The sequence below is a fragment of the Serinus canaria genome, chromosome 1A (assembly GCF_022539315.1).
Source record: "Serinus canaria isolate serCan28SL12 chromosome 1A, serCan2020, whole genome shotgun sequence".
Lineage (NCBI taxonomy): Eukaryota > Metazoa > Chordata > Aves > Passeriformes > Fringillidae > Serinus > Serinus canaria.
Window position 1 is genome coordinate 3,139,529 of NC_066314.1, and position 11,081 is coordinate 3,150,609.

The window sequence follows — 11,081 nt, forward strand, 5'->3', positions numbered from 1 at the left end:
AGTTTGAATAGAACATGCACAGGAGCACAGTTTTAAATATTATAATGTCACGAGATTGGCCAACTTTCTGCTCAATTTTGCTTCATGTCCTTAGCAGTCTCACACTGTCATCCAGTATATTATAAACCTATTTCTATAAAAAATAAAATAGCTTAGTAAATAAAGCATTACAAAAATAAACTGAGGAATTAAAAAATCTTACAGAAATATATTCATCAGATCACAGCTGGCTATACTGGCCAACAAACCTGGCATTACTTAGCTCTGGCCTAGAAACAGCCCAATTAAAATCAGGTTTTCAATTTTTTCAATGAAAAGTTTGCTTTTGTTTTTTAAGCTGTCTATCATCACTGCCAGACCAACCTAGCTGCTTCTTAAATCCTAAATGACCCTGTCACCGACATTTCCAGTGAGGCAAGTAAGAAAATACTTTTTTTTTCACTCCCCCCATATCTAGTTAAGACTATAAAACAAGACTTTTTTGATTCATCAGTTCTTTCTAGAGACACAACAGGAATGAAATAGTGACAATAGTGACTAAAACTGCAGCAGTGTAGTGCAGGAAGTTACAGAATCACTTGGGGTTGGGAAAGCCCTAAAATCACCAAGTCCAACCATAAAACCAGGACTGCCAAGGCCACCACTAAACCACATCCCAGGTGCCACATCCACACATCCTTAAAATCCCTCTAGGAATGTTGATTCCACCACAGCTCTGGGCAGCTGAGCCAGGGCTGGACAACCCTTTTGGTAAAGAATCCCTTCCTGATATCCCATCTAACCCTCCCTTGGCACAACTTCAGGTCATTTCCAAGTTATCAGAGCCCAGTAAATAACTTCTATTCCAGTGACACTCAACAACCCTAAATCACGGATTAAACTTTTGACTGTATCACTGTGAGATTCAAATCCTTGGTGGCAAGAGCTCCCAGCTCCAGGCTGGGAATATCAGTATTAGCACAGAGGAAAAACAAACAGGAGAAAAAATAAAGTCAGGCTTATTTACTTAAGTTGGTACCCACAGTAACTTCACGCATCACAGATGATTACCAGCCTAATTGTCCCAACATTTAGGGATTATAGTTTAGATGCAATTTCACTACTAAGTGATGCTGAGAATCTTCTAAGCTTGAAAAATAACCAAGGTTCGTTCTCTCCCTGCACTAATTTTGGGTTTAAATTTAAGAATTGTTCGATCACTAAAACAGATCTTTTCTACATATTTTGATTAATGTCTGGGTTTTTTATAAGAAAATAACTTATAATGCTATTGATATTAGCAAACTCAGTGATTATAAGATCATCTGATGCACTTTCTTTCACTCATTTCATACTCTGTGTTCACCAGTACACATTATTACCTGCACATATATTACACATGTGCACTTGTACATATTATTATCCTCAATAAGGATATTTGGGCACACAAGGATACCTGAATTCCTGCCTTTTAACCAAGCTTAGGTAAGATACCAGAAGACTCTCTGAGTAGAAATAAATCCCTGGCTTAATAAAAAGACCAAGAATAGCATGAATTCTGCCCTTCAAGACTGAAGGATAAAGATGAAGAGATTACACTCTTCAGTTGACTGAATTTGTAGCCAATAGATAGAATACTGGAGTAAAATCCTCCAGAGTTTAAAACACCACCACCCACAACCACTGGATAACAATGTTCAGTTTTCATTTTGAGAAAATCTCCTATCTAGCTGGAAAATAGTTTGGATCGTGTGTGGACATAGGGATTTCTACAGCCAGCAATCACCACAAAAACTTGGACTTTCCAAAGCTCCCACAGTTCTGATGGAGCAGCCCACCTCAGCACTGCTCACTTCTCATTTCCAAAAGCATTTTCTTGGGATGGGACAGATCCTTTTAAAGTAGGTTAGAGGAAAGCAATGTCTAGCACACATCTATGTCAATTCCCTGTGCTGTATTTTGGAAGCATCACAACTTCAGTAGGGTATTTCTGTTTGACTAATGCACATATGGAAAAACTTACTGAAGGCCAGGAAGTAGAACAAGGCCTTCCATGATTTCACAACAGTGCAAGGATGCTCTTATATTCCACAATATCTGTAATAATTCCACACAGGGGAAGCCACAAAACCAGACTGAGTGATGATATGTAAAGATATACATTGCTAATGTAAGCCATAAACACATCTTTAATACTCATCAGCACTGTAACCTCACACCTAGTAAAAGTTCACCCAAAAAAACGATGCCTGTAGAAGAATTTAAAGCAGACTATGTTCAACAAAACAGACTGAAGCGCCCTCATGCCCAATCTGATGTCAGGTTTGGAAATTTTCCCACCAAAACCCTATGGAAAACGCTTCCTGGTTCCAGGTGGGAAAACTTTCACAGTTTTCCTTTCAAAAATTAAGCTTCTCTCACTGACTGTGCAACTCAGGGAATGCAGAAGACAAAATACTGATCTGGGAAGATAAGGAAGTTTCAGCCTGTTAAGTGCTGGTTACGTGGAGAAACGCAGTACAGGTCAAACATTTAACCCTGGATTACATTAGGGAATAATTCCTTATTTTGGATCAATATACATAATTCATGCTAAAGGATACAGCAGCTCCCAGGCCAAAATTACTTTCATATTTGGCAGTTTCCAAACCCTGTAGCAGAAACGAGGATTTTTAAAAGATAAAATTGAAAGCTAGCAATAGTCACATGAGAGTGGAATGGGAACTCATTCATCAATTCCTTATTCACGGGTCAATTTACCTAACCCAAATTTTTACCTCCAATTTAACACTCTGTGTTAAGAGCACCTCTTTACTAATAAAACTTTTAAGTGCAGAATAGGCTGGGAAATTGCTGTTTAAATATAATTCATAACTGCTAAATGCTGTTTAAACTATGTACTGACAGGAAAGGATTCCAGAAAAATACAGGTCATGTCCTAAAGAAAGTTTCAATGTTTTTTCAGGCACCTTCCCAGAGCTTGAGCATGACATTATGAACCCAGCCAGTCTCAAGAGGAAAGGCAGGGAAGACCAAGGAAAACACCACCAAATTCAAACTGACCAGAGCCCAGTTCTTCTCCATGATGAAGATCCTGTCCTTTTTCAGGAACAGCAGAAGGTGCCAGCAAAGGAAGAGCAAGTGCTATCAGCCAGACTGCTCCTGCAGTTTAAACTCAGACATGCAGGCTGCTGTCCTCAACTGAAATAGATGGTTGTGTTCCTTGATTTAAATTGATTCAGGAAATAATTTCTCAAGGATTATGCACACTGAGTTGGAAGTAATGACTGAAATAGCAACTACCTAAAGCAACAAACCACTCTACCTCTTCAGTGTTCCTCATCCCCTTCCAGTAACTGTTGTATTATGGAATTCAAACCCAGTGAACTCACAGCTCATTCTTCCCACAAAATTCAACAGGCAAAAAAAGTAAAATTACATCTGGGTTTACAAGTTTGTATTAACATGCAACTGAAGTCAAATAGTGGCTTGCTTTGGAACAAGTCACCATCTATGTAAGTGATGGAATCAGTGCTACCCACACCACTTAATCTCAGCAAAAAAATCAGGATAAGAACACAAAATCGGTGGTGGTGATAAACCTGACCATTCTACCAGCAATCTGATAAAAACATAATTAATGTACAGAATGAAAAAACATATTCTTTGCATTAAAAAAAAAAAAAAAAAAACAAACAAAACAAAACAAAACAAAACAAGCAGACTGTACCTGATGCCTGAACAATAACATTTATCCCAAGGAAAACTCTGTTTTAATACCTAGTAATTAGTAATTTAATACCTAGTAATTAGTAATTAAAGGCTGGAAAATTTTTATTAAACTCACAGGCTATACAGCAACATGATCCACAATCTGATGATGTTAACACCTCCCATGAAAATTTTACATTCTTAATGTTCTGTAAAATGCCATCCCAGAATAGGCTGAACATCGGAGCACTACAGGTTCTGCCAGGTTGGGCACACCAGGGAACCTGAGCAATTAGCATTTCACCTTCCTCCTTCTGCCAGTGAATAAACCTGTCTAATCTCTTCAATAACATCTATATTTTAACTGGAGCCTAAGGAGTTTTCTCCTGATACTACAGCACTTGTGCTTTTACCTGGGGAGCAAGAGATATCATAACTCATAATGCCTCACAACTTCATAATTTTGTGACTTTTTTCACTCCCTCCACCTCTGACATTTTTCTTTCTCTCTAATTAACTTTATCAGACACCAAGAAGCATTTTATAGTTATGTATTCAATCTGTAGGCAACTTTATTTTCTACAGAAATATTTTGCTCTTTAAGTACTGAATTTCAGCACTCACAGAAAAAATCCTCGACTACAGAAGTGATGTAAACAAGAGGAAAAATGCGTGTCAGAACATGAGATTGTCTAGAAACATCCAGAAGTCTACATAAACAAGCAGAGAGGAAAAAATATTTTCTACTGGCCACTGAAAAGGATAAAAAGCAGAACTGAGAGCATTTCTGTAAACAGGGCTCAGTTGAAAGGCAAGGAGTGGGACAGTTCACTGGTTAGCCAGGGTTTACATCCCCTACTCATTTAAATGAAGAAATTTGGAAGTATTGATCAATATTGAAAGTCATCAGCAGTTACAGAGCCAGCCCCTGTGTGTGCTCACTTTCCCTTATCTAAAGGCAAAGCAACTGCAACAAGGAAAGTGAATTGGCTATGTCAAAATTCTGAAGTAAAGCTAGAAATGATGATAACTTTAGCTGAAAAAAAGTATATTAATGGTTATTATTAGTGCAAAAAACCTCTAAAGTCACAGTTCTACAACTCTTCCACCATTTGGGTCTGGTTTAGATGGCTTTAAACTGCTTAGACCTCAGCAGAAGATATTCTCGCCTTGTAAAGGGATCAGAGCTTGGGTTCAGGGAACATAATATTAAAAATAAACCTTTTCATTAGTCATGACTGCTCTCAGCTTGAACAGGAGATTCTTCAAGAGCTGGATGCATCTACAAGGAGATTTATGAACCTCTAATGTACAGATCTGAGTCATCATTTTCATGTGGTTGGAGGAGAAACTGAGAACCACATTTCACTGGCCACAAACATGTTTTTTCCTGTTAGAAAAATCTCAGTGAGCACAAGAGCTGGAATTCAGGTTCTTTTTCACCTGGGGCTTTTTGTTTGTTTGTTTAGGTCTGTTGTTTTTAATCCTTATGGACTTTACTCCAAAAGGTTTGCTGCATGTGTTCTCTTCACCTTCTGGATAAGGTTTTGCAAGATTTGAAAACATTAGAGTACAATTCTTTCAGACAGACCACTACAGCAGTACATTTTAGTCTGGCCAGGAACTTGCTGTTACATCCTCATAACTAGAAAGCAAAAGTTAAATTTGCATTCTCACTTTAAAAGCCTATGAGTCACTCATATTTTACTATCAAAGTATCTTTTACTAAGTTTTCTTTCCCCCTATTTTGATGGAAATACAGAAAACTGATGAAAAAATAAACTTATTTTGAGTGTATTTTAACAAATCAACTAGATCCTTCCCTGCTCCAGGACACTTCCTAGGAAAGGGACAACAGAATTATTCAGCCTTCAGCCTATGACACCACTCAAGGCATCAAACTGGAGAAGACTGGAATTCTCTGAACAACTGAAGTTGAGCATTAAACAGATAAAAATGAGTTGCAGTGAAAAAGTGACACCAACTAAGAGGCTGTAAATGGTATTTAATTATCAGCTAAGAAACCAATCTTAATTTATATTCTTAATAACAACCTTAGCACAAGAAATAAACAAAACACTAATTAAAAATCCTGGAGTCAAACAGAGGAAATATACTGATCTTCCTCTACAGAGATTCCATGCAGGAAAACTTGAACGACTGAAAATTTGAGCAACAGAAACAGGATGAACATTCCTCACTAAAGTATGTGAATAAAGGAACACAGCAAAAAGCTCTTGTTAGTCTCTGAAGTGGGATTTCAGCCTTATAGAACACTGACAGAAGGACCTGAGAGCATTATCAAACACAAAATGCCATCAGTCACGAGGTTGATGCAGCCACTAGAACTCACAGCCCCAGGATGCAGTAATCTGGCAATAAAAAAGGGTACATGGCTGCCATCATACAGAGGACAGCACTTCACCTCAGGAGGAAGTTCAAACTGGAGCAGTACAAAAACAAGCCACTAAAAATTCAGGATATGAAGTGCTTCTCTCAGTGAAGAGCAAGAGCTTCTGGTTCTATTCCTTACCAAAGGGAAAAAAAAAAAAAAAAAAAACCACAAAAAATGGAGCAAGGCCTGCATTACCTTCTACAACTCTTTATTCCCTCCTTGTCCAGAAGGAAACAGAGTGGCTGAGCTCATCACTTCCTGCAGGAGGGCAGAGAAGGGAGAGGAATGAAGTCCATCTCCCTGTCTCTGCATGTCTAAAGACACCAGCACTCATTTGTGTCACTGGAATGAAGCCACTGCCATGCTGGAGCAATCCCTAGGCCAGCCCCATGTGAGGCATCAGGAGCAGCCTCCCCTGAGGCTCCATTCCTCCAGGGAGGAACCCTGGAGAGGCAAGTAATGGATCTGACAAAGCAGCCTCAGGCAATGGGCTGGGCTGATCATTTCCCAGGTTGGATGAGGTGAAGCCTCTCAATGCACTAGTGCCTCTGTACAGGCAGAGCATCTCTGGAAACATCAGATGTTTCAACACCAAATTTCCTCCTGGATCAATTCTCTTCCAAAAGGCAACCCCCCCCCCCCCCCGACAACACAGACTTAGTCAGCCACTGTTACCAGACCAATTCTTTGATTTCTACCCACAGTTTCTAAAATAAATAACCAAGTCAGTCTTCTTGCTGGTACAAACCGATAGACAACTCCAGTGACTTGAAAAACAGGAGAAGTATTTTTTTTCATTAAGACAGTCCTCACTTAATGTCTGGAAAGGTCCTTGCAAACATGCAGGTAGCTGCAGCACTGGTAAAACTGCCAGAAACTGGATCCAGCACTAACTAATCCTCCAGCACCACCAGCAAATGCAAGAGGAAAGGCACTGGCATTCAGCAGAGGAAGCTTCTCTGACACTGAAAGAAAATGAATGCTTTTCAATAGACTACTGATCCTCAACTACAGCATGACCAGAAAGGCCTCTGAAAAACACTTTTTGTTTGGCTCTGCTTAGGCTTTTTTAATTAAAAGAGAGGTTATCAGATGATTTCAGTGTTCTGAGAAGCTTCAATGTCAGCTCAGCATCACATATGCAGGTGAGATGTCACTAGACATCTAATTTCTTCCCTGGTCAGCAGTGATGAAAGTTTTACATTCCACAACTTTGTTTTACATTTAAAACCATACAACTACTTAAGGCATGTGTTTAAATCATGCTTAACTGCTCTGCTGCTCCTCCCTGAGCACTTTGCCTGCAATACCACAACTCCCACCAACAATCAATAATATTTAGTAAGTTGTATATTCACTCCTACATACATGAGGGCAGAGCCCCTTTTCTCCTTAAAGGTTAAAGTGGTTTCTTTCTAGCTATGCCAGCAAATTTATTTAAACTACAGCATAACCAGAATTCCCAATGTCATAGAATCATGCAGGATGAAAAAGAAAACATCCTCTAAGATCAAGTTCTTCCAGACAAGCATCATTTTGTTCATACATATTAAATACTGAGAGAACCTTTAGCTCTCTGTGCATGTTGATCCCACAGGGTGTTATTGTCCCAGCAACTGTCAAGATTTCCATCCTCAGTCCATCCCCAAAAACCCATCCTCCCATACATTTCTTATTAAACTTTCTCTGTTTGAGAGGCTGATCTCAAATCATAGGTCAAAGCCTCCCCCTTCCAATTCAGATTGTATTCCAGCTCTCTCCCAGGCCATGGGAATAAAAAGTTAGCAAGCAAAAACCAAAACTTCCATTGCAAGACCAGAATCCCTCAGACCAAGGTCAGCACACCAGAGCACAAGCCCTCTGCTGGGATTACAGTGCTTAAAAGCAGATAAAATTGTTTTCACTGATGACAAGCAATTTTAAACAACATCTTAAAACCAGCTAAATGCAAGGTCACACGTTTGTAAAATACCATCCCAGCTACAGGAACGGGAATTTGTATCAGGGAAGGCATTAAGGACTGTGGGCAGCACTGCAGATGCCACGTGAAACTTAATTCCTGACACGAGTCTGTAGCAAAAGGGACTAATGGGAGCCTTGGAAAGGAATATCAAGGACAAAGACAATAGTCTGAGTTTGTATAGCATCACTGAGATCAATAATGGACTGTCACCCCTCTCCTCAGGGACCAACACTTTAACAAGATCTTAAAAGCCAGAAATGCCCGTAGAAATAACAAGACCATCAGAGACCTGAAAGAGGCACCCTAAGGGCAAGCTGTTCTAACAGGAAAGGTAAAGGGATGGCTTAATTACCACCAAAGATTACCAATTAGAGAAGAAAGCAGTTCTTTTTCACTTCTAACACAGAAAATATACAGAAAAACAAAACAATTAAAAAAATTGATTTAGAGGTTTATTTCAGTTTGCAAAGCAGAGATAATTGAGGATATTAATAATTAACAACTAAGGCAACTCTGTCACTTGTTGATAGCGGGTGAGTTGAGGATACATCAATCAAAGGTCAGCAAATGCAGCACAATCGATGATGGGATGAGTCTCGACAGCCCATAATGACCTTGCTGGGCTGTGACCCCAGCAGTCCTCCCGAATTCCAGCACCAAGGATGGCTTATCCAAAAGGTGTACCAAAAACATCACACCTAAACCACACTGTGGTCACTCCAAACTTGACTGCCAGAAACACGAGGGATTCCACAGGCTGCAGCTGGATGCCACATGGCCAACAGAGGATGGGATCACTTGGTACAGCAGCACAAACCGATGGCTGTAACAGCTCCTGCCAACCCCCAAATTCCTAGAGGCAGGCGATTAGAACTGCAGGTAACCTCTCTCCCCTAAAGCCACACACAGCAAGGGACACAGCCCAGCATTTCAGAGGTCATGGGCAGGACAGGACGCCCAGCTGCCAAAAAACACAGAGCCCACAAGCACCTGACAGAGGCAGTGCAGGGCAGGTGGGGCACTGACCCGTCTCCTCGTTTCACCCAGTAACTGACCAGCCTCTCCCACACCGGCACCTGTTCTTCCCCCAAATCTGGGGTCAGTTGGCTGCAACTTTCTCTTTGGCTGCAACTTTCCTTTGCCCATATCTCGTCCTAAAGCTACCCCCAAACCTGACTCTCCAGGCCCTCCCCATTAAACTCACCACCCCAAAAACCTGCAAGCCCAGACCCTCTGCCCCACGCAACTCCTCCCAAATCTCTTCATGAACCATTGCTCCAAATACAGCCCCAAGTGATGGCACCCTGTCCCTGAACCTCCAGCCCTGCTGAGCACCTCCTGCCCTACTAACACCCCCAAGTCCCGCAGTACGGGTCTCAGTCAAACGAACCCCTCCAAATCCTGCTGTAGAGAGCCCTCTTACACACAGCCGCCCCAAACTCTCCTGTAGAGACCCTGCTAACAGACGACCCCCCAAAATCTGCTGCACAGAGCCCCCTCACACAGAAAACGCCGCTCACACACAGCTCCGGTCCCACTCCCCCCGCCGCGGCCTCCCCGCGCGGGCCTCAGCGCGGGGCCCGCGCAGGCCGCACACAGGCCCAGCCGCCCGGCCACCCCCAGACCCGAGCCCGAAGCGCCTTCCAGGCGCGCTGCCAAGCCCGGCACTCACTCGGGCAGGTAGGTGGAGGAGAAGCTGCTCCAGCGGTGCAGGCTATAGCCCAACACGCGACTCTCAGCGCCCGCCGGACCCGCCGCCGCCATCTTGTTGTCAGCAGCGGCGCCGGCAGCGACCGCGGGGGGCGGGGCTAAGGTCTTAAAGGGGCCGCGCTCTTAAAGGGGCCGCGCCGGGGGGGTGGGGGCGGTCTGAGGGGGCTTGGGGTGGGCTGAGAGGCTGCCCCTCCGGGCTGAGCCGCCGTGAGGTGTTCGGGGGTTGCCCCATGGGGATTAGAGGGGCTGTGGAGCTGACGGGATGACTTGAGGGACACAGGGGATGTTCCATGGAGCTGAAGTGGCCTGAGGAGCTCAGAGGGGCTGTGGGACTGAGGGGATGTCCTGAGGGGCTCAGAACATGCCCTATGGAGCGGATGTGACCTGAGGAGCCCAGAGGGGCTCTGGGTCATGAGGGGATGCCTTGAGGAACTCAGAGGATGTCCCATGGAGCTGAGGTGACCTGAGGGGCTCAGAGGGACTGTGGGTGTCAGGGGGTGCCCTGAGGGGCTCTAGGGGAGCTGAGGAGTGTTAATTACCAAATGCTCCTTCCCTGGCCCCACATGGGTGGGTGATTGGGAATGGGATCAAGAGAAACACAGAGGTTTGATCCTGCACCGACTCCTGGAATTATAAAATTGTTAAGGTTGGAAAAGACCTTTAAGACCATTGAGTCCCACCATCAACACAGCACCGACAGGACCAGGACATAAGCTGGGCATTCTTTAACAAGCTTTTCTCTATCTGAGGTTGTTGTAGGGCTTTTCCTGGAGAAGGGAGATGTCTTCACCCAGAGCTCCCACCAAAGCAAGGGGGAAACTTGGGACACCCCTGGGGGAGCTCTGGGCTACTTGAGAAAAAAGAGGAGATATTTCAAGACCAGGGAGAGGAAAAAAAAAAAGCCAAACCAATAAACCACTGTCTGTTGGAAATGACAGATTGGAGAGATATTATGAGGCAGGACAGCAGGATGCCTGGCTAGATTAAATTAGCACAAGGATTCTTTTATTTTTTTCCCCTTTTATTTTAGGAAAGTGAGTGAGAATGTGGCAGCAAAATCTGCCTGCGGATGAAAAATTCGCTCAGCAGCCTTGAAGGCTGAACATCAACTGGGTGTTTCAAAAGTGAGGGGGAGCAGAAAGCACTTCATCTCAAGTCCTCTTCGCAGAGGGAGTTTGCTGTGTTTTCACTGGTATCAAAGCCACACGGCTCAGCAACAACACAACAAAATCCATGGACAAGACACAAACATCCATATCTCCTTCTGCTGCTTCACTATCAAGCCTTTTGAAGTTTGTGGCCTTCCCGTGGCATTTCAGACTT

At 43.0% G+C, this 11,081-nt stretch overlaps 1 protein-coding gene across 1 annotated transcript in view; it reads right to left on the reverse strand.

Annotated features, from left to right (window-relative positions):
* Positions 1 to 9,852, reverse strand: part of MKLN1 (muskelin 1) — a 95,008-nt gene extending 85,156 nt beyond the window's left edge. Inside the window, exon 1 of the mRNA XM_009097456.4 lies at positions 9,721 to 9,852. Coding sequence (XP_009095704.1) covers positions 9,721 to 9,812 — 92 coding nt within the window. The 5' untranslated portion in view covers positions 9,813 to 9,852. The remainder of the gene's footprint in view (positions 1 to 9,720) is intronic.
* Positions 9,853 to 11,081: the final 1,229 nt, after the last annotated feature.